Source organism: Gnatocerus cornutus, chromosome 5 (genome assembly GCF_029298725.1).
Source record: "Gnatocerus cornutus isolate USDA-ARS CGAHR chromosome 5, icGnaCorn1.1, whole genome shotgun sequence".
NCBI lineage: Eukaryota > Metazoa > Arthropoda > Insecta > Coleoptera > Tenebrionidae > Gnatocerus > Gnatocerus cornutus.
In genome coordinates, this window is record NC_142237.1 from 8,416,165 (window position 1) to 8,440,420 (window position 24,256).

A 24,256-nucleotide genomic window follows, 5' to 3' on the forward strand; every position below is an offset into this window, starting at 1 on the left:
TTTTTCAGGGAAAAAATGGATATGAATTAAATACTTTCAAAGAGAATATTTCAATACAAATTAATATGTATTCTAATGAAGAAATGATTTTTAATTTTTTTAAGGTAGGCAACCAATTATACACCACATGTCATTCATTACTTGACAACAATGTCCTTGAATATTTTGTGTCATATGACTTAATAACAATAAACCAAAATAAATAAAAATGGGTGAAAAGGCGCACCTCCCGCAAGCCAACGGACTTCCCAAACCAGACGGTGACAATCCAGACGAAGAAATGCCTTCCGAGAATGAGGAGGACGTGGAAGACGATTTGGATGACATGTCTCCAGAAGGTAGGTTAAGTCCTTTTATTTCTTCCTAAAATGGGGCCACTGAGCCTGTGACAGAATTTCAGATGCTGGACAATCAATTAGATGCGTTAAACACAGCATTAGACGATATCGAGCAAAAGAACGATGATATTCATGCTCAACTTTTGCTGTTATTGCAGTCCAATCGAGAAATCAGACAACAAATGAACGATTCAAAACCGTCAAAGGAAGAATCTAGCAGTCAAAAGCAATGAGATCTAAAAGCATTCCAACAAAGTATTAAATCGTGTGTGTTTAAAGATGGAGTTGGTTTTTGTTGTTCAGTATGTAGTACACTTGTTTTTGTGAATAAATTTATTTATTAGAATAATTACCTAAATGCTTATTGATGAATAAAATATGAAACTTTACAATTGCGTAATGAGCTCTTTGAACATTTCAGTGTCAATTTCTTCAATTAGAATCATATTTTCTTTTGTAGCGTTTATTGGGTCTAAAGTGAGCCTCCCTCGTGTGTCGCCCCCATGTAAATCGATAGTTACGTTGTGGTAACTTTTTCGAACTATCATCTCAGGGTTGACGTAGGCAGCGGCTACAAAAGCATCACAAGATGTCCAAACTAAGTCTTGATCAGTAAAAAAAGCTCTTTCAGCTCTAGTTAAAAGATCAAATTCTGGTCTACCCTTAGCATCAAAGATCTTATATTGCCAATCCTGCAACAAACTTATATAACTTCCAGTTACCACTAACATCTTCTTTATACCATTGGAATATTTGGTAATAAACAAGATTCCCAAGTAAAAAGATATAGAGGCTTCTTCACACTTTCAAAGGCGATATAAACCGACTCTGGGTCCAAGTAGAAATTAAATTCAGCATTTCCAGTGTTTCCCGAGGCTGAATAATATATTATTTTACATTAGCGAGTTTGGTTGTTCGTTATACCTTCATAGTTTCCTCCCAGCATCCAAAGCTCTTTCAGGGAATCGGCGACTGACTCGTACAACCGAAGCGAAAGACCTAAATTTGTAACGGGAGCTAGACAAATAAGAGTTATTTCATTGGGATTGTCGAGGACCAATTTTGCAATTCCACTAGCTGCCGGTTCTTCATTTATAATACTTATATTAGGAGTTGTTGTGTAATTTAAACCTCCAAAGCCATCAGGACCGAAATAATAAGGGATATCATCCAACGGAATCAACTGCTTCGAAGTACCACTATACACTGGAATCTTATAAGAAATATAAAAATTTGGTCTCGGATATCAATGCAAACTTACATCAGTACGTTCAATCGTTTCCATGAGTCTCACTACGTTCGTACAAGCATGTTCCACTTGAGTGTTACCTGCAGAACACACAATTGCTTCGATTTTAACTTTTCCGATAATTTCAGCGAAGAGAAAAATTAAAAGAGCCACATAGTCGTCAATGCCGACGTCCACGTCCACCACAATTCTGCTAGGAGCGGAATTCATCTTTGACCATGAAATTCAACGATATTAATAATTACGATATTATTCACTTATTGCAGTTCTGATTTCTATCTGTGAAGGTATGACACTGCGTTCAGTCTATAAATGAGATTAGTTTTGTATCATCTTCAGTAATTGTGGTGTAATTTAAGGTAATATCACATCACTTTTTTTTTAACTAACATCAGTTACTTAAACTTAAGTATCTCGTGCTGTAGACTCATTGAGTAAGTGTTTTTTTAAACTTTACACTCATCCACTTTAGTGTTTTATCGTTATTTCAATTCTACAAAACTTTCCATTTTTCTTACCTTTTCAGGAAACTTTAAAGTAACACGATGATGGTTAGTGATAAAATAATGTTGTTTCTATTTGAAACATCTTTATATGATACTGTGAGTAGATAAGAAACAACAAAATAAGCTGCTAAACATGTTAATATAAACAAAATTGGTAATAATTTTCGCATAACCGGGGTCCTACTGTATAATAGTTTTCGTACAGACTGATTACTATTAATTAGGCTTCTACTTTGATATTTATTTGAATATGAACAACTTATCGTCCCATATTTACAATGCCATGATCACCTGTTGAAATCCACGTGTGTGTAATTCATCAATAAAAGTAACATTATCTCTTGCATTTTCACCATCTATCCCATCCAATCGCATTATTCCGCGATCTGGTCCATCCGTAAGATCAACGGTCACACCGTGATAACTTATTTTCGATATTACTTCCTTCGGATGAACAAATGCAGCGGCCAAATATCCATCACAAAGCCGCATCATTGTTATATTTTTGGTAAAAAAATTTTTTTCGGCTTTAACTAACAGGTTAATTTCCGGCTTATTTTTAGCTTCTAAGACTTTATACTGCCATTCCTAAAACGATTATTATATAAATAAAACTTTTGGTTTTTACAATACCATTGTAACATTTGGCTGGAAACATGTCTCCCAAGTAAGCAGATAAATTGGTTTTTTTACATTCTTAAATGCTATGTCAGTTGCATGTGGGTCTAAATAAAAGTTAAACTCGGCTGTTTCGGTTCGTGCAGGAACTGTAAAGTCGAAACTAAAAATTTTAATAGATTTTAATTGTTTGCTTTTTACGTTTATAGTTGCCTCCCATCATCCAAAGGTCTTTAATTGAGTCAGCGAATTTATCGTACAATAGAATAGAAAGAGCCAAATTTGTTGGAGGTGATAGACAAACAAAAGTAATTTGGTTTGGGTTCGCGAGAATTAATTTGCCAACAGCGACGGATCCTGGTTTATTTTTTATTACCCCTAAGTTAGGAGTTGAGGAGTAATTAACATCTCCTAAACCGTCAGAGCCAAAGAAGTAGGGGATGTTATCGAAAGGGAGTAAATGCTTGGAGGCGCCTCTGTACAGTGGAACCTAAGAGTATTAAAAGAAACGAATATTAACCCCACAGAAACTTGTCTGTCTTTTGAAAAGTCCTGAAATAATTAAAATTTCAAGGGTCAATTTCACTGGATAAACTTACATCGGTTCGGTTAATAATCTCAAGAAGTCTCACTGTATTTCTACAAGAATTTTCCAAATTTGTATTTCCTGCAGCACAAATTATCGCTTCAATTTTCACTTTTCCAAATATTTCAGCAACAAAAAAAATTAAAAGTGCTAAATAGTCATCAATGCCAACATCCACATCGACCACGGTTCTCCTAACACTTGTATTCATGATAGTTTCGAAAAATATTTTTTTAATATGTACCAAAAGCACTCGTTGTGAAAGTTCTTTAGTAAAATTTAAATTTATGTTTGTTATTTTTATGGGTGTAATAACAAGGAATGAACCTACTGTTTAATTTATAGTAGAAATAGTTCATTTCCATTTAAAGATAAGAAGTACCTAGTCATTAAAATGAGCTATAATTTTTTTTCTTTCCATTAGTAGTTTTAAAACAGGATAAGTAGCACTTTTTTTATAGATAAAAATATTTATACTTAAGTACATTATACATATACATAATTTTTCTACCTTCGCCTTCGCGATTAGTGGTTCTTAAACAAGACATATCACTTTTTTTGTTGATAAAAACATACCACTACTAAGTGCCATAATTAGGTTGTTGAAAATAAGTCGCAATAAGTATTTTATTGTTCGATCTTCAAAACATTACAGCTCTAGCAAAAGTTTCTGGAATAATTCTTTATCAATTTCTTCAATAATGGTAACATTATCTTTCTTAGTTCTGGAATGATCTAAAACAACCTGTCCACGGGTTTGACTGCCATGAAGCTCAATATTCAAATGATAAGAACTTTTTTTCGCTATCATTTTCTCAGGAAACAGAAAAGCAGCTGCCAAAAATGCATCGCATGGAAGCCAGTGAACATAATTTTTGGGAATTTTGCGTTCAGCCCGATTTAACAGTTGAATTTCTGGTTTGTTCTTCACACCCAATACATTGAAACGCCAATCCTAAAAAACTGCTTAAATTGTTTGTCACGATATTTTTTACTGTTTTACCAGTGGTATTTCAGGGTGTAAACAAGTTTCCCATGTTAGGATATAAATTGGTTTTTTCACACTCTCGAAAGCGATGTACGCCGCTTCTGGATCAAAGTAGAAATTGAATTCCGCAGTCGCTGTAATGTTTCCACGAGCTAGAAAAAAAAAACGATCAATTAGAGAAACAATAAATTGTTATGCGACGCACCTGTGTAGTTTCCTCCCATTATCCATAAATCTTTAATCGAGTCTGCAAAATTGTCGTATAGGCGAATCGAAAGAGCTAAATTTGTCAACGGTCCTACACAAATTAGAGTGATTTCATTCGGATTGTTGAGTATTAAATTTGCTATAGCGGTGGATGCGGGTTCTTTTCTTATTATGGCAGTGTTGGGAGTTGTGGTGTGTTCAAGATCTGCGAAGCCATCAGAGCCGTGGTAACAGGCGTCTAGTTCATGGGTTATGGGAATTAACGGCTTAGATGGGCCTCTGTAGACGGGAATCTGAAAACGAAATACAGTAGCACCTCTTTAATCAGGTCTTCACTAATCCAAAATTCCAGTAATCCGAGCAAGGACAATGTTAATAAATTTTTCCGGGGATTGTTTGTTTTTAGGTACTATTAATGCATGATTTGTCGGCTATTAATGAATGATTTAATGTGTTTATTATAGGCAACTAATTACCCACGCAATTCAATACATTCAATAAACGTAAACGATTCTTAATCCAAAATTAAGGTCTATGAGTTAATATCTATTCCTCAGAATAGTTTTTGGATAATCCGAACACATCTTGGTTCCAATTAATTTCGATTAGCGAGGTTTTACTGTAAAGTGATCCTCATACATGCGTGTTCAGAGCATTTAATTTTTTTATTTCTTTTGTCCAATTTTGATTATAAAACGTTACTTGAAAATGTAAATCTTTGTCTTCTATTTAGTAGAGATGTGAAAACTGGAAGCTATCTATCATAAAAATCAATTGATGCAGTTGGTGGCGTCAATCAGTATTAGATATTTGATGGAGTAAAGTGATTCGAAATATTTTAATGTCGATACTAAAATTTATAAGCGTTTTGTTAACATAAGTGGTAAGTTAAATAAGCTGCCCTATTTACATAATTTAAATTAAATAACAATACTTGCTTAAAATATGCAAAGTTTCCGTAGGCACTTGAGTAGAGTTAATCTTTGCATGCACTCGTAAGACTACAAGTATTATCAATTTTGTAATAGCAATAAACACTCCGCGTCTTCAAATAAATTGTCTAACGAAAATATGGGAATTGACTTTGATTAATTGGAGTCAAGAAAACCATAATAAAAATGTGGCCCAACGGATTATCGTTTTGTGTTTGTTGATAATAAATAAACAAGAAGCACACAAAGATATATTCTCATAATCTAACGTCTTCAAATAACATAAACATAATCTTTTTATGATAAAATGGACTATGATTAAATTTATTTTTTGTTTCTAATGAAATTCTAGTTAAAAATTTGCAAAAAAATAAGAAATGAATTTTTTTAAATCGATTTATTTTAATTTAGATGTTTAATTAGTTACAAACTTACATCGGTCCTTCCGACGATTTCCAATAGTCTGACCACATTTACGCAAACATTTTCCAAAGATGTGTTTCCAGTCGTGCAAACAATCGCTTCGATCTTCACCTTCCCATATTTTTCTCCGTGAAGAAGAATTAAAAGTGCCACGTAATCATCAATACCCACATCTACATCAACAATAATCCTCCTTAAACCGTCCGCCATCGCACCACTTATGAAATAATAATAAAACATGTTTCTATTACTCTTATCATGAGTGTTAAGTATTTTTAAGTAGATAATGCAATTTGAAATTCCCGCGCGCTTTCCGTTAGTCGACTGTTCGTTAAGTCCTTCCCCGCGATTGGCTCATTCAGTATTGATCAGGTCGGCAATATGGGTGCGCGCGGTATCAACCAACTTAAAATGTCAACAATCCAATTTTGTAAAAATGCACAAATTTAGATTAATTGTTTGATGTTAATTATTATTAATGTGTTATCAGTATTAGCTGTGGTTTTTGTGATAATTGCGTATTTCGTGTACATTGCGTGCAGAGCATTTTACGAGATGGATCCAGACGAGGCGAAATACATGAGGACGTGAGTAATTCACTCATTTCACTTTAGATTAATAAAAGTGCGTTTATTTAATTGTAGAGAGCGAAAGCCGGGGACTTTGGACGTCCACCCTACGCTGAATGCCATCGTTTTGAATTATGAAATTGACGTCCAGATTCTGGGGGCTAAAGAGAATGTTATCTATGGGGAGAAAAAGGTGCGGTTTCACCCTCATAGCAACCACAGACAATAACATTGACGTTTTTCCAGAATCTCAAGAAAATTATAGAATTACCAATGCTGAACAGCAGAACTGATTGTTATGCTTTAGCCAAAGAAGTAGTCTATCAGTGTGATCTCATCCATCATTCCCGCGTCTCTGAAGTTGAACAGACCATTTATTACTTAAAGAAGAGGAAGTTGGCCCATGGCACCGTTAAAGGTAGCAGGTGTCCCATTTATGAATTATTAATAGATCATGACTTGGAATTTTTGGGGATTGGAGAAATATTTCTTGCATTGTTTATTTGAGTGAAATTTTCGCTTTCATTGCAAATTTTTTAAGCAATTAGTGAGCACGATTACATTGAAGCAACTCGGCCGGAAATTATACAAACGAAAAAAGTTATTTAATCGGATTCCCAACGTTAGTCATAGTGCAGCGGCCTTGTGCTTAATTTTACCTTTTTGTAGGCTCTCACTTGACCTACGATTACTCTAATCCGGAAAAGTCGCATTTGGTTTTGCAATTAATCTTTTCCCATTTCTGCAGATGACTCATTTATTTTCAGTTGCATGTTATCAGCATTTGCATTTGCTGCGTTAGGATTAAGACGCCAAGGATATTCACAGAATTATTTCTGCTAATGTTGAGTCACTTTTGGACAAATATCCGGTGCTACGTACAAAAATTAATTTATACTCCAATCGAATTGATTATCGCGATCAATTGGTTTTTATTGTGTTTTTCTGATAACTTTATAATTAAAGTTTTAATGTAGTAGGCGGCTGTCTCTTGTTAATTATTGGTACCAGTAGTATACAGGGTCATCCAACTGGAAATTAATTATCTAGCGTTTCGTAGTAGTTTTGTTTAATTTTGATGCACGAAATTTATTACCACGTTTATCACAATGAAAATGTTTTTTCTTGAACTACGAAAGTCTGAATACTGAGCTGGGCAACACTTTATGGTCCATTTTTTAGAGGCTATTGTCTTAAAAGTTTTGTCACAATTGATGACGGTGATGGCACACAATAACTGTTTACATAAAAAGCAGTTTTATCAATAAAAGAAGTCAATTATGTAATAAAGATTACATAAGGTGATGTTGATGTGTGTTTTACATTGTAAAACAATTTTTGTCAGATAGAAAGATGTCTATATTATTATGTAACGAGGACAGTAAGAAATATTTTAGTGGCCGCACGTGTTCTGAAACAAGAAGCGTGAGCCGCTAACGATTGTATTTCTTATAATTATTTAACAATAATCCAAATCTTCCTCTTCTGCAGACAATAGCTCTCACGATCTTAAACAACTTGCGAACCCCGACGAGCCGAACTACAACAACTTGTCCGACTACATCGAGCTGCTCTATGAAGGCATGTCGGAAAAAATCAAAGGTGCTCATTCCATCCAGCTCCTGGCCCGAGATCCCGAAAACCTGGACGCGTTGTCTAAAAACGGTACCCACAGGATCTTACGAAATTCCCGTTTTTAATTTGTCGTTCCAGAAACTGTGATCAGCGCCTTGGCGCGCGTCCTCCGCGAAGACTGGAAGCGCAGCATTGTCTTAAGCACACACCTGGTGTTTACCTTTTTCTGTTTTTCCATGTACTCACGTTTCCATGAGGTTATTCTCAAGTGTAAGGTAAGCTGGGGAATTAGCGCCGTTTTGAGGTTTTTGTTTCAAGGTTTATCGTTTTTTTTTCGACGGATCCGCGCGTTTGTCAATTACCGTTCAAATATTTGGACAGGTGTAAGAATTATGCAATGAGAAAGTTGCCGCCTTTGGATAATTGTGATGATTTTAATCATTAGAAATAAGAGGTGGGATGCCGTATATGGGCGGACATGCATGTAGGACCATAAAAGGTGGTTGTTTCTTAATTTTACAGATGGCCGTGTAGACGGATTTAGAGTAAACACTGAACAAGACGAAATGTATTCTCAGAGATTTATATTTAGACGTATAAACATATGGAGATTACATCACTGATCATAGTAATACATCCTTGGATAAGAGACAATTGATTTGTACTCACGTAAAAAAACGAGTTTATTGGCCATTGTTCGGAGAATTTAACCACGCAAATTTGATTTCTTTATTGCAGACTAGATAAACGTATCTGTTTGAACTTGCTATGACCACACGTGGTACAATTAAATTTCAGGCAATAAAGCAAAACAAATAATTTTCTCTGAATCTAAATCTGAATCAACTTGTTTAGTTGTTTAAGCCCAATTTCAAATATACTCAAATTTATTTATTCAGTTCTCAGTTATGAATTATAAATTTACATTGCCGCAAGTCAACTTGCAACTAAGTGGCTGGGTGGCGTTTTAGAGATTCCCTTTTCCAGGTGGGTTCAATCTGCATGGACATCATCGACTACGAGCTCCGCCGCTACGACAAATGGAAAGCAGACCTCGAAGGCGTGGAGGCCCCTGAAGACGCTCCGATCATCCGCAAGCCCTGTCCAAGCAGCGCCAGCATGTCTGAAATTCCTCGGAGTCGTATTCCCGAACCGGTTCGACCAAAATCCGGTAATTTCTCCGAAGCCAACATCAAAGCGGTAATGGAGGGTAGCGTGTACGACGATTTGACCAACTCCACGGAGAGTATCGATGATAAAAAATTATCCGAAGCGGAAAGAGCGAAACGCTTTCGAACGTTGTTGAAAAAACAAGAGCATTTACTAAGAGTGGCGTTTTATTTGTTGCTCAACATAGCTGAAGATGAAGGTATCGAAGAGAAGATGACGAAAAGGAATATCGTGGGGCTGTTAGTTAAGGCTTTAGACAGGGAAAATGAAGAGTTGTTGGTGCTGGTGGTGACGTTTCTGAAGAAGTTGTCGATAATGCAGTGCAATAAAGATGCAATGGCAGGCCTGAATATTGTAGAGAGGCTTCCGAAATTGTTGGATTCGAATAGTCCAGATTTGGTGCATTTAACGTTAAAGTTGCTTTTTAATTTGTCATTCGATTCAAAGTTACGATGCAAAATATTTCACTTCGGATTGCTCCCGAAATTTATTAGTCTATTAAGTAAGTAAAGAATGCAATTTTTGGCAGAGGCTTAAAGGCGTATTTTAGGCGATGATCGCCACCAGGAGATTGTTTTAAAATTATTGTACCATTTGAGTTACGATGATGACGTCAAAACGCAATTTGCAGAATGTGTGGGTTTGGTAAGTTTTATTAAAAATAGAGTGCGTGGTTTTACAAAATCTTTCTTTGTAGATTACAGACATGTTGCTACTTAACATCGGAAATGAAGGAGATGACGTTATGGTCGCACTTTGTATTAATTTAGCCACAGATCCAATGAACGCACAGCAGATGATGAAAAAGAACAGAGTGCAGTCTTTGATGATGCGCGCGTTTACTTACCAGAATAATATGCTGATGAAGATGTTGAGGAATTTATCTGAACATAAATCTTCGAAAGTAAATTTTGTGGTAAATGAAGCTTTCGGGAATATTATTCTCAAGCGTAAGATTTTTTTTGTGCTTTAGGAGTTCGTGGGCGACATCGCGAAGGCCGTCGTAGAATCAAAAGAAGACGACTTTGTCGTAGAATGCGTGGGCATCCTCAGCAACCTCAACCTTCCAGAACTAGATTGGGCAGAAATCTTCAAACATTTTGACATGTTAAAATGGGTAGAGAAGGTCATCAGAAGCAATAACACCGACCCTGAACTAGTTTTACAGGTAAAAACTAACGTAACTTCCAACTTTTTGCAACTTTTTTTTAAGGTTGTCGTCCTCGTGGGCACAGCTGCTGCGGATGAGGGCTGTGCCACCCTCCTCTGTCAATCCAACATCATGAACATCTTAATTGATCTCCTGAAAACCCACCAAGAAGACGACGAGATCGTTCTTCAAATAATTTTTGTCTTCTTTGCCACCATTTCGCATGGTATTAACATCGATTATTTGGCCGAGAAAACGGAGGCCCCCGCCTATCTGATTGATCTTCTCCAAGACAATAATAAGTCGATTCGAAAGCTGTGTAATACGTGTCTTAATATAATTGCTGGTCATAGTAAAACGTGGGCCGAACGGATTAAAATAGAGAAATTCAGGCATCACAACGCGCAGTGGTTGCAAATGGTGGATTCGCAACAGCTGGAACCAGAAGAGGAGGATGACGAGGAAGATGAGCTGCCGCCGTACTTAAATACGGAGTTCTTGGGAACGGCTGTTGTCCCTCCTCTTTCAGGTAGTTGCGCTGCGTTTACTGAAGTAGAGTCAAGTTTTGTTGTTTCAGACTTGACTGAATTGACTCAGGATTCCGAGTTTATCTCCCAAAAGGATATAGATTTCGACTATTTTGATAAGCCTGAGTAAGTTTCGGTAAACATAATTTTTGATGAATTCGAAGATTCTTAAAATTTGGTGTTGCAGCGTGATGCCGGACTTAGAGATCGAGGCCATGTAATTTAGTGACAATTTTGCGTTGGTGCACAAGTGATATTTCCACGCTTTCTAGTCATTTTTTCTTGTTGCTTTGTATTAAATTATTGATATTAATATTAGTAAAGTAAAAATATTCAGTCGATGTGTCTGTCGTCCAATGAAGTTTAGTTAGTTTGTTTTTTAAATTTTTATTTGATTATATTTCATGTTTTTCTTTCGTGTTTGTTTGAAATGAAATCCCAATCCTTACATAACTGCCTTTATTTCAATGCTAATACAGAAGCTAATTTCAAATTATGAAATTAAAAAAGAACAAATGACGACACTTGGATAAAACGTAACCTATGGGTTTATATCAACTTAGAAACGATATAAATTAGGCTTAACATTATCTACATAATACTAACAACATGAATGCACCTCAATAGGATTGGCACAACAAATAAAGGGTGCAAAAAGTCTAAAATAACCCATAAAAAGCATGAAGACTAGTGGATTTCTGAAGTGAAATCAAACCCTTGAGCATGAAGTGTGTAGTAAGTTTAGAGACACAAATACACGTCGTGTCGAAGAGTTCAAACATGAAAATGAGATTATATACAAGATTATCACTTTCTTATTCGAATAAGTTATGGTCATCACAATTTATGATTCACAATAATGTAAACAACTTAAAAAACACATTTTATTAAACTGAAATTCTTAATCAAAATTGAAAGAAACAAATACCATGAATCCACGATCACACAAAACCGAAATTCTTTGTTTTAATGGCAAGTAACAATTTTTGCCTCAGGACTGCGCGACTACTGTAAAGTGGAATATATAAACGTGATATACATGTGTTTGCCGTCGGTAAATGTGCGTCGTCGGCGGGTCTAATGGTTACGGAGGGCATGGGTTGGAATCCATCTTCGCTCGCTGGCAGCGCCGGAGAACCGGTCCAAAAGTACACCTAATGACGATTAAAGTTGGACGAAATTACAAACAAAAAACTGATCTTACCAAGTCCTGTCGCTCCAAATGCGTCATTTTCTCCACGATCGACCACAACCATCTTTTGAATTTGACCAAACGCTCGCTGTTCTCGCCCGACTCGTCATTGAACGACGTGTACGAGATGAGAACTGCCACGTTAATGTCGCCGACGCCATTTAACAACAGCCTAAGATCTTCGGCAGTGAGGCTATCAAGGGAGCCCTCGGGCAGCACGTCCAAGACTCCAGTACGGATGCTCTGTAAACGTGTCAATAAGTTTGATTGTTACTTCGCGATTTTTTACGTACATCAATTGCCTTTTCTTGCACTTTGATCATTCTATATTTGGCATATTTGCGTACATAATCGTAGACATTGTTGGAAGTAACTTCAATGTCTTTTCCACCAGGCATCAATTCGACGGTACCACCACCTTCCTCCGGGCTCAAATCGATTCTGCGAACAGGAAGTTTAGAACAAGTTTAATCAGCAAGTTAAACTCACGTGAAGTTCAAATCGAGCGTGGTGAATAAGTTGTTGCAATCCTTTGTTTCCGCGTCAACTACCAACTGTCTTAACGATTCGTACACTACAGGATCGAAAAACGCCAGATCGTGGAACTTGATTTGTCTACCGAGAATCGACTTTAACACATGTCTAGTTAAGAAAATTGGACACAGTTCGTTCTGCAAAAGACACAACCCGAGCAATCGGCCTACGTTTCTAAACGCATTTAACCTTTCGAAACTAGCTTTGCCCTGCCTTGGCGCGTAAAATCCTCTTTTCCCCGGACAATAGAATAACGGCGCGTTGTCTTCCTCATCTTGTACGCTGTCTTCTACGGAATTCTCAGCATTTCCCGCTCGACCCGCGCTTTTACGCGACGAACTCCGATCGGTTAAAGTGAACACGTCCAATTCTAGAAGAGCCTCCGATGTTAATTCTTGCTGGGAATGTAAATGTGCCAGGATCATTTCGACGGCTTCCTCAACTTTGGCCCGCAGAGAGTCTTCAGATGCTAGAAGAAGGAGAAGTTGAGCTGGTGAGAGCTCCAAGAGCATTCCGGTGATCCGTCCGGCGAAATTCGGGTGGAGATTGTACACTTTGGGGTAGAGACGGTCACCGAGTTGTTGTTGGTGGGCTGATAGTTGCTCGTTACGACTTGAGCCCGATTGATTTCCACCGCCGCTGCTTGAAGGATTACCTGCGGATGTTGAAAGGTCAGGCATTGACGGGGCGTCAGAGTGAAAACTGTCACTGGGGACGAAAGGTCGGGCGTCTACGTTCATAGTGCGGCGGTGTTCACGAGATCGAGTTATTCCCCTCATTGGTACAGTTCTTCTAAGGACGTCTCTGTCCCGTCGCAACCTAAAATAAAAACTTTAAACACACATTTTGCAGAAATTTGATACCATTACCTTTGTAATACGCTATATTGCGAATATTTGTTATCAACTTGAGCTGACTCCAAGTTCGGCAACTTCTCGTTGGAGAGAATGGCTTCAGCAATCGCCGTGTAAAAACTTCGAGCTACTCCAGAACCTTCACCAGGTTCGTCTTTGAACGTTACTTTCACTCTATTTACAGCCAGAGGAGGTGATGATGAATTACGTCTATTATAGTTGTTGTACTGAGTGTTTAGTTCTTTGAATGTCATCAAGAGCAGTTGAGTGCGATCTCGTTCCATCTTTGACAAAGTTAAGTCTTTTTGTTGATTATTACGTAGCTTCTCCATATCTCGCCTAAACTTGGCTTCTTTAACAGGAAACCCGCCTAATTCAGAAACTATAGATCCAGGTTCTAACCCGACGTCTTCCATAAAAACACGTCCAAAGAGATCGAGGGAAAGTCTCCAGCGACCCAAGAGAAGATCGTGTGAAACCGACTGACCAATAGTGGGTCTTGGAATTTCTGTACTGACGCTGGGCGTCGTTACCACCGTCACATTGGCAGAAATTTCTTGGTTTTCTAGAGTTTCTGGCTGCTGGGAGTCAACGGTCATCATCACATTTGTATCGTTCGATTTTTGAGAAGTGCCCTGTAATTAAAAACAATTTTAAAAAGCGAATCTCATTTTTTTCTTTCTTATTATATGAAGAGAATAATGTGTGCTCCGTATCTGTCCTCGGTTCAAAGCTCGACAAACCGAAGTCATCAGAAAGCATATCGCTCTAGGATCTTAATGTGATACGTGAGCCATCCTTGACGCAAACGTACGTATCTTAAGATCCTCAAAAGCGTGAGGATTTCAACAAAAAAAGTTTACTCACCAGAGACGATCCTGCTCGGACAATAACACTCTTTCCTGGACTCCTGGACGAGCTCGTAGAAGGCGTAGAAGTCCCGGATTGTGGCGCCACGGAACTCTGCCCATTTACATCTTGTACTTCATTTGGCACCGGTACTTCAGTCATCTGTTCCTGATACTGTGTTTCCATTCCAGAAGTTTTTCTCGGAGACACGATGATCTGAGGTCTTGAAACCTGCATCTCTTGTTCTAATCCGAACGCAACTAACAAATTCGGCGATACAAAAGACGTCAATTGTTGTTCGTTTGTTTCTGGCGGTGGATGCGGTAGATCTTGAGGTGTATTTGCTTCTTTATTACTCTCTCCGATTTCGTTTTTTACAGCCGCCAATAGACTTTCCAAAGTCTGCAAGTTACGAGTTTTGGTGGTATCTTCCGAACTAGTTCCAGGTGTCGGTTCAGCGGCTGCTGTTTCAGTTTGAACGTGAACTTCACGAGCGCTTCGTGAGTCTGAAGGATCAACGTCTGGATTGTAATTCTGAGGATAAATCAACGGACTAGGACCCATGACATTCAAAGAGTGTGAAATGGGGTGATTAGCTCTGGCTGGTTGGCACATAGCGAAGTCTGTGGTTCGAGTAGACAGACTGAGCTTCGTTGGTAGGGATTCCAAAGGATTATTAGAGGCACCTGTTGAAGCCAACGTGATTGGTTGTTTCGGAATACCAAACAAATCCTCCCGTCTTGCGTTCGGTTGCAATAAATGTGGTTGGTCAGCAAGCGGAAGCGCCTCTGACATCGGCGTTTCAAACGGATCTGGTGGAGGACATCCCAAACACAAAGTTGATTCCGACCGTTGAAAAAATGAATGTTTTCTTCCTTTCCCAGAGCCTCCTTGCAAACTAGACGAGTTCAAAGCGCTCGAAATCGTCGCCAAGTTAGAAACATCTTGATCTTCCAAGGATTCAGTTTCCATCGCCACAGCGATGTCTTCTTCAGGTTCTTCATTTTCGTTCTCGTCTTGGTCATTCCATAGCGGTAAAGAAAAGCCATCGCGTCTCAAATCGCTATCGCTTCTATCAGACGAACCAGATCTCATGTAATAAATCAGCGCGTCGAACACATATGCCACGTGTTTCAAAGCCGAGACATCCAAAATGGGCAAAGAATCCAAATGTTCGTTATTATGAGCGCGCATCAATGACAAACAGTAAGAAAGAAACTCGCGTCTTGCAGCATGAGCGTCAATTCCGTCACGTTCAGGACGAGTACGGCTACTTTCGACGACATTTGTGGTGAAGCCGACTAATCTGGTACCGGAACTGCCGGAGATGGTGTGACCACGATGCCCGCTTGATCGTAAACTGCTCGAATTGTTTGCTGTAACTGAAAAGTTAACATTAAGAACAGTTCCTGTAGAATAGATGGTTAGTAAGCGAGGAGCGTTAAAAAAGCATGCAATATTAAACTGAAAGTACAATAAGCCAAAGAACCTAAGGAAGCCAAGCGTCGTGAAGGTTGATCATGTTGCCCACCTCCTCCTGCGCTTATTCCGGCATTGAGGGGGTGTCCTGGACTTGACGGATCCAACGAATTCGTCAGAGAAGCACCGAATTTTAACTGAGCTTCTGTGGCGTCCATTACTGTCAGTAACCAGTCCCACGTCGGTTTGAGGCGGAATTCCAAGTAAATCTTTCAAAAATAAAATTATATTAAATCATTCTTCTCCATTTTTTTTTATTTATTACCTGGATATTGTAAATGTCGTCCTGAGACACTTCCATGTGGGCAACGCTGGACAATGCTTGATTCAGGTCTGGTAGAGACGCCAATAAGTCGGTAATTTGTCGAATGATGGCGCCTAAAACCAAAACGATTAGTCGATGTTAAAAATAACAAAAATGCGAATTTACCGAAAGCTCTAGCCAAAGAACTAGCCGACGTGGACATAGCAACCGGTTCAGAACTAGCTGCAACGGCCGTGCTTCCCGTCGTGGACCGTCTTAACGAACTGGGGTCAATAAAAACTAAATTAGAACCGTTGGCCAATCGGACCCCTGCTGATCTGCTTGCTTCACGGGATCGAATAGCCCATTGCATATTCTGCGGGGCCAAATTGCTCCGTTGTCCATGGCCGGTCGTATTGCTGTAACGGCTTCTTTCATAGACAATAATCAGAGTAATGAGAATACACAAACACAACACTGAATAAGAACCAATATAGAGTAATTGAAAATTAAAAGTAACGGAATTTTTCCATCACACGTTAATTAAATATAAAATTCTAAAATAATTACCTTCGTCTTTCAAGTTGTTCGTCGGTGAGAGTGTAGTCCTCCGTGTCCTGCTCGTCGGTCTCTCCTGCTTCGCTCTCTTCCTCCTCTTGCTGACTCGACTCGCCACTTTCGTCTTCCGGGAACAGCAGCATACCTCCTGATAAGTTACACAGAAATGCAAACATACATACGCATGCAACCTTTCGCTCATTGTCACTCATCCTGCCAATCGCAACTCAACTTACCTGTATCAGATCCTGCGGTAGCTCCAGTCTGCACTGATCTTTGCGCCGAGGCTGCGTCTTGATTGCTGTGGTTATCATCACTGTCAGATTCTGTTTCTGCCAGCAAATCCAACTCGGGGTCGCTTTCTTCACCTTGAATGCCGCGACTTTCTTGTTGATATGGTGCAGCTTCCACAGTTTCATTTTCATTAAGAGACGACTGTCTAACAGTGATTGGCAATTCTCGATCGGCGGGGACATCTTCATGTTCTGACGCATTATCATCGTCGTTATCAATCGCCATGCTTTCGCTGTCGTTCACATTGTTAAGAAGGTCTCTGGCATTAGCCGCGGCTCTTCGTACAGCTTCTGCCAAGAATGGAAAGCGTGGCATGGAGCTTGATGATCCACCGCTTGAGCGCGAGCTTGATGGCGCCAATGGATCCACCAAAAATAACTCTTCAGATCCGTTCAAAATGTCATTAACGGAAGTAGCTAGTGAGAATGGAGCTGTTGGTCTTGCAACTCCTAATCGCACAGGGGCCATTATGGCATCGGCGCTTTCACACAATTCTTCAATGGACAGTTTGGATAAAGCCTGGAAAATTTTCCTGCACTTTGTCAACGGTTGGTTTTGGTTACTCATGCTTCGTCTTTTGGTGGAGTTAGGCGCCATTTCAATGGTGAAAACGACAAAGATGCGTACTACGGATCTGACGAAACGTCGCGATACCATCGTTGCGTATTGAGCTTGTTTAAGCTCGGCATTCTTCATTTCTCTGATTAAAGTATCCAGAAGAACGTCGATGACCATCTGGCATTTGACCAAAAAGCAAAGCGAGAATTTGTCTAGGAGCGCTGTTCCTGTCTGCTTTGAAACATATGGTTGGTCGTTGAATTGGGTCTCGGAAACATCTCTGGTCCCTGACATAATCATACTCTGGACAGCTTTCCAATCACCCAGAAGACATTCCAAAGCTCGACGACTAAACCTCGGTGGCTCCAAATCGTGCTCGGGCATATCTGCCTCAACTGCAAGAAAAACGTAATGAAAACAGTCGGTTATATATGACTTTATCTTACTATCAGACGATGGAGTTTTATTTCTGGAATTTGCCGATGCGGTCCTTGGCCTTGTGTGCCTAAATTGTCGCTGTTCCTGGTTTTGTCGCCCCACAGTTTGCACCAAAAACAACAAGATGCTTTCACCTCTTGAGTTAGGGAGACAAACCAAATCTGTTTCTTTTACTAAACGGGTTAGAAGCTCGTATCTCACGGTCTGATTTCCCATAATCAGCGCTTTACATTTGCACTTTTCCCAGCAGTCACAGTATGCCGTTGGTGATGTCCTCTTCAGTTTACAATCGTGGCCTTTATGACACACACGAGCGCACTCCGTGCAGCAACACAGAGTGCCCGTTAAACCACAAGTCCGACATTCGAAAATGTCTTGGTTAATGTGTTCTGCCCCCGTCCAGGTAAAACTGCAGGTGTCGTTGCAGCACAAGACGTGTAGAGGTGAGTGATCAGGATTTGATCCTTTTGGAAAGATCATTTCTTCGCGTTCTTGAGCTGTTCCCAATTTAATGATGCGTTCGAAAATTTCTAATGCAGCTGGGTAACTTCTAGATGACACTGCTAGCATAAATGGCGTCTGTCCTTGCGCGTCCCTACAAAAACTCTGTAAAAAGAATCATTGTGAATATGTGTGGCTTACTTTGCGCAAAGAAGCTCAATCAAATGTGGTTCCAACGCAGCCGAATCGTACAACAACGCATGCAAGATTTGCATGGCATTAGATCGTCGTTCAATGGGGTCCACGATGAGATTCGCAGGTGCAGTATTGCTGTTTCCGTTGCTTTTGTTGGCGCTGCTTCCCAATCCCATGAGGCTGTCTTCATCCCCTGAGGTTACATCGAAGGATTCCGGAGGCCAACTATGCGTTGGAATCGGTTCTTCTTGGACGAAACTGTGTTGATCTGCGGAGTTACAATTGTTGAGTGTGCGTTCGGAACGGACAGGTCTACGCATCATATTGATACATTCCAAGCCTGCATTCGATGCAGAACATTTTGACGTTTCTGTAAATGGTCCCAAAGACTAAGAGGGTAGCGGGTTTACGTAACGTCAAGCATGCGGTAACATGTGTGCGTCAAAGGCAGACTGATAGGTAAACAAGCGAAAAGTGCTCTCACGTGGAGAACTTACCATTTTCAGAGTCCTTGTTGGATGTTGGCGTGCACATATTCACGACGGCGTGGAAGATGTTCCTGTTACCGTCGCATCTCTCGCTTAAGATGTTAGAAACCGAGAAAGTATTCGATTCTAAGAAGAGAAAAATAATGAAAAAGAGGACGCGAAGTTAACACCACTTACTTAATTCACCATCGAGTTGAGCAAGTACTTGTCTGACTCCATCAATGTCACAACGCAGGATTTTAGGCATCAACAATTGTTGTTCTAACGCGAAAACAACAATTGCTACTTGATTCTTCATGTTTAGACCAGTTCCACTTAAACCGAAAGTTCCGGCAGTCAAACATTTAACAGGTGGCAGGTCAAGACACTGAGGATCGCGAATAGCATCAGCGCAATCTTTACTCAATGGATAAATAGTGCTGTTACCGTCTCTCAAAATAAGAATCGTTTCCGAACTCTGAAAAAACTTATTATGTCTCCCTTATAAAACAAAAAGTGTGAACGTACCTCTCCGGCACAAATCAAGTTGATCATCTGGGGGTAAAGCCCCATAAACGAAGCAGTATCACTGGGGAACGGATTATCTTGCTCTATCCGTCCACTACTCACGTTGTAAATGACATAGCTTAATTTAGTTCCATTCCTTACGATCGCGTGAATCCCCTGGCCGTCCACTGCAATGGTCAAGATCTGGTTTCCATTATCAGAAATTTGGATTCGACGAGGTGTTTTTTGGAAACAATCAGGAACGCGCGAATTGGAAGACGACTTAATCACCTATAAAAAGCTGTACATGTCGGTGGACAAATGAGAGATTAACATACTTGAAGATCGTCTTTGCGCATCAATCTACAGTCTTGGAAAATATCCTCGGCGTCCTTCGTGTCTCTATCTCTGGAATGTCCACTTGGAAATCTAACAGCCGCGTAGGCTCCATCAACTTTCAGTACACGCCCTGCAGGAACGCTCCTTACGTCTTCTACGAATATAACATTTCTTAAAAGCCACTCTTCTTCGTCTTTTCTTTGCTCGGAGCCGGCGTCCCCACCAGAAACTGTCATTCGCTTTTGTCGTTCTACGAAAAATTGATTTAAACGAATAAAACTACGAGTAGCAAAATCATACTGTGACTATTGGTGATACTTCCGGTGTCGCTGCAAGTACTAGACGCGGGTGATGGTGGCGGTGGCATGTCTAACCGATCAGCGTTTTCTTTATTTGAAGGCTTATTCGATAAATTTGCTGAAAGTGATTTCAACTTATTAGTAATGTATAAACATGTTGTAATGTAATAAAGACAACAAAAACCAATCAGTAAGACTAATCGTAAAATCATGGTAGATCAATGGTTAGCAATTGTCATCATAAATACAGTAAACTCCGTTTAGAGACAGTTCGGCGACTGTGACTACGTTTCGTGATCGTTGGGAGCAACTTCATGCGACCAAAGACTAGGAAATGTAGCGTCGCAACGTTAACAAAACATTTTAGAGCTGTTTTGGTGATTACCAGCATTGCCAAGTGCTATAAGAGGTTTGAAGACGGCGTCCTTATCGAGTGATGGTGCACCACTTCGGAATGATTTCGTTGGACGTTGAGCAGCGCCACTATTTGCTGAAGAGATTGTGTTTTATAGAACAGCTGACACAATTGCAACAGAAAGAAACATGAAAAGTGAACTTTGCTCGAGTATGATAGTTGCTCACAAAAAGTCATGCTACTCTGTATTCATATAGATAATCGGACTTTACTGTACTGTAAAAAATCGTGTAAAGACAAAAACAACTTACATAACCCACTCGGGCCTGGTGCACTAGCGTCTCTACTTTTTTCGGAACTCAAGGTACCGTTAGTTTGCACGTTGATTATTTTGAAGGTGCAGGTGTCGCTCAATGTCCATGCGGCATTTTGCAGCTGGCCAACTTTTGGTACTCCATTGGCGATGGTGAAGCCTATTGCGCCCGCTTGGTACATTGGGCTGTTCTTCATGCAGACCTGAGATCCTGTTACTATGTCGGACTGGTTGCTCGACGGCTTTTGTTTGCGACATTTAGTTCGATATTTCTCCCAGAGTCTTTTGCGCTGGGCAAACGGCAGCACACCCCTAAAGAAAGTGTACAATTATCTAAATTCCACAAATTTTACAGTGTTTTTTGTGGCTACAAATGAGGGATTTATTGATTTTATTTTCACGTATTCAGTGGGGTTATTACGTAATTATTGAACCGTAAAAAACAACATAAAAACTGCGTGGACATGAAATTTTTATGAGTGCTATTGCATGTTATGTTGGAGAGCATTGGCGGAAGATATAGACCGTTACACCGCGTGTTCTTTTTCACATTAGAAGTATCGGAAAATACAGCAAGTTCGTTATGCCCTCGCCACTATTTTACGTTTTTAATAATGTACTTACCACCAATATAGAGCTCCGCTGTCTAACCTAGCCACAGTATACAGTGGGCACGTATATAAAGCCACTATTTTATCACTTTGAAATTCAGAATACGCTTGTGCGGAATGTTCCAACTTCGATGCTGCCGGCGCCAGTAATTCGTCCAACCACGTGGCAACTTTTCCATTTTCTGTAGCTACAGAACAACGTGTGGAACATGCAGACAGTTGAACGACTTTTTCACTCATTAAACTCAACGGAACCGTTTTAGGATGGTGGATATTAGGATTCTGTAAATATACAGTCGGTTTGGTCCTTCAGTGTTAAACACAGTACAAAAACGAATTTCTTGTATCGTGTTCCAGAAACTTACCTCTGGATGTCTGTAAGGCTCAGAATCGTTCCAGCGCCACTGAAAAATTTGTCCATTTGATGACAAAGCAATCAGTTCGGAATAGAGACTCGCGATTTGAACGAACTTGGGAGCGGAGTCTGGCCAGAACTCCAAATCATCGGAAATCCACAATGGGCAGGCGGTGTCTTTCTTTTTGTGATCTAAGTTTGAAGGAAGTAGATGCGTATTTTCGCTAAGTGGAAACAAACCTGCGTCTTTTTCGTACGGGCTCTCTCTCAACGCCGTTTCTAGCCATCTTCTAGGTCCAAAATACTGTCGATCCCTCCACCTCGAAAAGTTCTCCCTGTCTCTGTCAGAGTTGGACCCATTCGCAGAAGGCGCATCTCTATCTGCCAACCGACTTCGTCCACTGCCGCGACTGTTAAGGAAGCTTGTTTGAGCAAAGTCAAACATCCCCAAAACGTTAGTCAAAATATAAAAAAAATAGGAAAATCGCAACAAAAACACAACTAGCTTGAAGAAGTGTTAAGAAGCACCAAAACTAAAAAGCGACAGATAAACCCAAACTCTTACTTTCTTATGCCCGAATATCCAAACATGTCTTCAGAAAACATAGCATCGGCGTCTATGATCACAGAATGATCCGTATGAAAACCCCCATCAAGAAGGGAAATTAGATCTTCCGGGACGTAAGAATCGGCAGCATCGTCTCCTTCTTCGCCTTCTTCGTCGTCACGTGATAATAGGTTGTTGACAGCGAGATTCACGTCTAAATTGGTTCGTTGCAATTCGCGAATGATCAAATTACGACTCTTTCCTTGTAAAACCACTTGGGCTTGAGAAACCAATTCTTCGGGAACGTAAGGGGCTGGGACTGTTACCATGGGACGACCGCTGCTCGAGCTGCTCGTGCCTATGATAACGGGAGCACCACGGCCGCCTGAAATTAACCAAATCTGAACATGATTTAATGCCCAAGGGAACTCGAAACGACAAAGCCCACGTCTTTGCATTTTTGTTCTATTTCGTATTGTTTTGAGATATCAAAGCTTTTGATTTTAAAATTTATTTATGCGTGAATAAATCGGGAAATTCAAATGGTTGGGGTTGTAAAATACGTATGAAGAAGAATTTTATATTAGTGACGGGTCGATATTTGTTGTTTGCCCTGACTGTTATTAGAGGGAAGCATGTTGAAAAACCTCCCCACGTGTTCCCTTCATTACTCCACCCACTCACCGCTGTTGCTGCCGCCCCTGATGGCGGTGTTGGACCTCATAATTCTAGCTCTTGTCCTAGGCATTTGTCTGCCACTACCCGTGGGTTTGCTGCTTCCGCTTCCTCCGGCTCCTCCACTGCCAGAGCCACCAGTAGCACCTCCGCCGGAACTGCGCAACAACCAAGATCTTGGTTGTATAAATGAAACATTGTGAATATGATGGAACTGCACAGTGTTAAATATATGCAATCGCACAAATGAGCAAAAACTACACTGTGCTAATGCAGAAAAATGATTTAATTACTCACTTTTTTGTTGAGTCATTTTTGCTTAAGTCAAGTCTGTCTGATAGGACATTGTAAGACACACGACAAACTTTGCCGTCGTCGAGAAGCAAGGCTATGTAAGTGGGCCCAAGACAAATCTTCTTGATGCCACTTCTTAGACTCGCTAAACCTGGATGTGTGTTGTGCCCAAGTCTATTAATTCTATCAGCTACTTCTTTTAATCTGAAACCGAGAAAATCGTGAAAACGTTGTGTAACATCGGTTTGAGACATCTTATGCAATATACGATTCTTTGCGAATTTCGTTCGATAACGTCGGCGACGATTTCCTCTGAAAATTTCCAGGCATGACCCCTAATTAAGAAAAGCACACAGTTTCTAGATCGGGAAAATCGACGCGTCGGTCATTACGATCACTTCATGGGAGTGTCGTCCATTTCGTTCTCCATTTTTAACAAATGCAATACTTGTGCATCGAAAATGGAGGAATAGTCGAGAATGAAAGGAATGCAAGATCAGATTGCCTCACCTATCGTTAAACTGCTCCTCATTCCCCGGTAATGGATGAACGACGTATTGTAAACACGACATCGCTTAAAAACACTTATCACAACTTTATAATTGTAAAATTAATCAAAAAGCTACCAGAAATATCAACACATTTCACAAGCAAACCGAGAAACATTCGCCATGTTTTCGGGTTTTGCCTTGAATGATGTAAAGTTAGTTGCGGAACGCTGTTGGTGGCAGATTTGACAGACAAACACACCAAAGTGAAGTTGCACGACTTGAAGCTTGAGCGGAAAATTCAAACGCTTCCTGATTATCACCAAAAAATGCAACAAAAATTCCGTCAAATGATACTCCTAATTAAAAGAAATTTTTCATAAAAGCTTTTCTCATCTTTATTTGTAACTTTAAATAAAAAAAAACAAAAGAAAAGTGTAAAAATAGTTGTAGGGATTTTTTTGCTTGGATGTTCTAAAACTATTTTTATCGGAAATGTAAGTCTAACATTGATAAAATACAGATTGTAAGC

The 24,256-nt window shown here is 39.8% G+C and overlaps 6 protein-coding genes and 1 non-coding gene across 16 annotated transcripts; 2 read left to right on the top strand and 5 right to left on the bottom strand.

The window, feature by feature from the left end:
* The first annotated feature begins 129 nt into the window (after positions 1-129).
* On the top strand, positions 130-690 carry LOC148174115 (bublin coiled-coil protein). The gene is made up of 2 exons (XM_088037361.1): positions 130-338; positions 393-690. Exons 1-2 carry the CDS (start codon positions 209-211, stop codon positions 569-571), a joined length of 309 nt encoding a protein of 102 aa, XP_087893487.1. The 5' UTR covers positions 130-208; the 3' UTR covers positions 572-690.
* LOC148174116 (nucleoside hydrolase-like) lies at positions 661-1,972 on the bottom strand. The gene is made up of 4 exons (XM_088037360.1): positions 1,600-1,972; positions 1,263-1,551; positions 1,081-1,214; positions 661-1,030 (listed from the first exon to the last, which is right to left on the bottom strand). The coding sequence occupies exons 1-4, from the start codon at positions 1,795-1,797 to the stop codon at positions 725-727; spliced, it is 927 nt and encodes a 308-aa protein (XP_087893486.1). The 5' UTR covers positions 1,798-1,972; the 3' UTR covers positions 661-724.
* A 241-nt stretch (positions 1,973-2,213) lies between these two features.
* On the bottom strand, positions 2,214-3,889 carry LOC148174117 (inosine-uridine preferring nucleoside hydrolase-like). Its single transcript, XM_088036792.1, has 6 exons — positions 3,874-3,889; positions 3,775-3,831; positions 3,311-3,624; positions 2,913-3,201; positions 2,727-2,860; positions 2,214-2,681 (listed from the first exon to the last, which is right to left on the bottom strand). Exons 1-6 carry the CDS (start codon positions 3,887-3,889, stop codon positions 2,367-2,369), a joined length of 1,125 nt encoding a protein of 374 aa, XP_087892918.1. The 3' UTR covers positions 2,214-2,366.
* A 17-nt stretch (positions 3,890-3,906) lies between these two features.
* On the bottom strand, positions 3,907-6,086 carry LOC148174118 (nucleoside hydrolase-like). Its single transcript, XM_088037401.1, has 4 exons — positions 5,860-6,086; positions 4,491-4,785; positions 4,301-4,437; positions 3,907-4,252 (listed from the first exon to the last, which is right to left on the bottom strand). The coding sequence occupies exons 1-4, from the start codon at positions 6,055-6,057 to the stop codon at positions 3,947-3,949; spliced, it is 936 nt and encodes a 311-aa protein (XP_087893527.1). The 5' UTR covers positions 6,058-6,086; the 3' UTR covers positions 3,907-3,946.
* A 14-nt stretch (positions 6,087-6,100) lies between these two features.
* Kap3 (kinesin associated protein 3) lies at positions 6,101-11,254 on the top strand. The gene is made up of 12 exons (XM_088037400.1): positions 6,101-6,434; positions 6,492-6,609; positions 6,663-6,834; positions 7,908-8,081; positions 8,130-8,266; positions 8,979-9,663; positions 9,712-9,806; positions 9,859-10,077; positions 10,135-10,329; positions 10,375-10,840; positions 10,889-10,964; positions 11,026-11,254. The coding sequence occupies exons 1-12, from the start codon at positions 6,310-6,312 to the stop codon at positions 11,057-11,059; spliced, it is 2,496 nt and encodes an 831-aa protein (XP_087893526.1). The 5' UTR covers positions 6,101-6,309; the 3' UTR covers positions 11,060-11,254.
* Positions 11,255-11,282: 28 nt separating this feature from the next.
* hyd (E3 ubiquitin-protein ligase hyd) lies at positions 11,283-23,930 on the bottom strand. Of its 10 annotated transcripts, none has more exons than XM_088037397.1 (26): positions 23,747-23,930; positions 23,240-23,440; positions 22,952-23,100; positions 22,286-22,652; positions 21,961-22,142; positions 21,731-21,912; positions 21,379-21,647; positions 20,753-21,066; positions 20,088-20,204; positions 19,787-20,037; positions 19,470-19,739; positions 19,140-19,419; positions 18,972-19,088; positions 18,481-18,844; positions 17,847-18,433; positions 16,785-17,795; positions 16,561-16,696; positions 16,177-16,421; positions 16,012-16,124; positions 15,799-15,955; positions 14,286-15,649; positions 13,434-14,053; positions 12,520-13,383; positions 12,324-12,471; positions 12,043-12,273; positions 11,283-11,992 (listed from the first exon to the last, which is right to left on the bottom strand). In XM_088037397.1, the coding sequence occupies exons 1-26, from the start codon at positions 23,806-23,808 to the stop codon at positions 11,780-11,782; spliced, it is 8,814 nt and encodes a 2,937-aa protein (XP_087893523.1). In that variant the 5' UTR covers positions 23,809-23,930; the 3' UTR covers positions 11,283-11,779. The 10 variants fall into 10 exon arrangements, with proteins under 10 accessions (XP_087893523.1, XP_087893518.1, XP_087893524.1 ...); XM_088037392.1 differs by having other exon boundaries at positions 15,757-15,955; XM_088037398.1 differs by having other exon boundaries at positions 15,757-15,955; positions 18,481-18,742; positions 21,961-22,130; positions 22,952-23,118.
* LOC148174121 (small Cajal body-specific RNA 8) lies at positions 14,118-14,247 on the bottom strand. The gene has a single exon (XR_015770216.1).
* Positions 23,931-24,256: the final 326 nt, after the last annotated feature.

Coding starts and splice junctions, on each gene's coding strand:
- hyd (XM_088037389.1), bottom strand. CDS start 23,808: ATGTCGTGTTTACAATACGTCGTTCATCCATTACCGGGGAATGAGGAG. Junction 19,740..19,786: donor TGCGCAAAGACGATCTTCAA/GTATGTTAATCT, acceptor AGCTTTTTATAG/GTGATTAAGTCGTCTTCCAA. Junction 18,845..18,971: donor CAACAAGGACTCTGAAAATG/GTAAGTTCTCCA, acceptor GACCATTTACAG/AAACGTCAAAATGTTCTGCA.
- LOC148174118 (XM_088037401.1), bottom strand. CDS start 6,057: ATGGCGGACGGTTTAAGGAGGATTATTGTTGATGTAGATGTGGGTATT. Junction 4,786..5,859: donor AAATCGTCGGAAGGACCGAT/GTAAGTTTGTAA, acceptor TTTCGTTTTCAG/ATTCCCGTCTACAGAGGCCC. Junction 4,253..4,300: donor TACACCCTGAAATACCACTG/GTAAAACAGTAA, acceptor GCAGTTTTTTAG/GATTGGCGTTTCAATGTATT.
- LOC148174115 (XM_088037361.1), top strand. CDS start 209: ATGGGTGAAAAGGCGCACCTCCCGCAAGCCAACGGACTTCCCAAACCA. Junction 339..392: donor GGATGACATGTCTCCAGAAG/GTAGGTTAAGTC, acceptor AGCCTGTGACAG/AATTTCAGATGCTGGACAAT.
- LOC148174117 (XM_088036792.1), bottom strand. Junction 3,625..3,774: donor TATATGTATAATGTACTTAA/GTATAAATATTT, acceptor ATTAAACAGTAG/GTTCATTCCTTGTTATTACA. Junction 2,861..2,912: donor GATGGGAGGCAACTATAAAC/GTAAAAAGCAAA, acceptor TCGACTTTACAG/TTCCTGCACGAACCGAAACA.
- LOC148174116 (XM_088037360.1), bottom strand. CDS start 1,797: ATGAATTCCGCTCCTAGCAGAATTGTGGTGGACGTGGACGTCGGCATT. Junction 1,552..1,599: donor AAACGATTGAACGTACTGAT/GTAAGTTTGCAT, acceptor ATTTCTTATAAG/ATTCCAGTGTATAGTGGTAC. Junction 1,215..1,262: donor GCTGGGAGGAAACTATGAAG/GTATAACGAACA, acceptor TATATTATTCAG/CCTCGGGAAACACTGGAAAT.
- Kap3 (XM_088037400.1), top strand. CDS start 6,310: ATGTTAATTATTATTAATGTGTTATCAGTATTAGCTGTGGTTTTTGTG. Junction 8,267..8,978: donor AGGTTATTCTCAAGTGTAAG/GTAAGCTGGGGA, acceptor TCCCTTTTCCAG/GTGGGTTCAATCTGCATGGA. Junction 10,841..10,888: donor TGTTGTCCCTCCTCTTTCAG/GTAGTTGCGCTG, acceptor TTGTTGTTTCAG/ACTTGACTGAATTGACTCAG.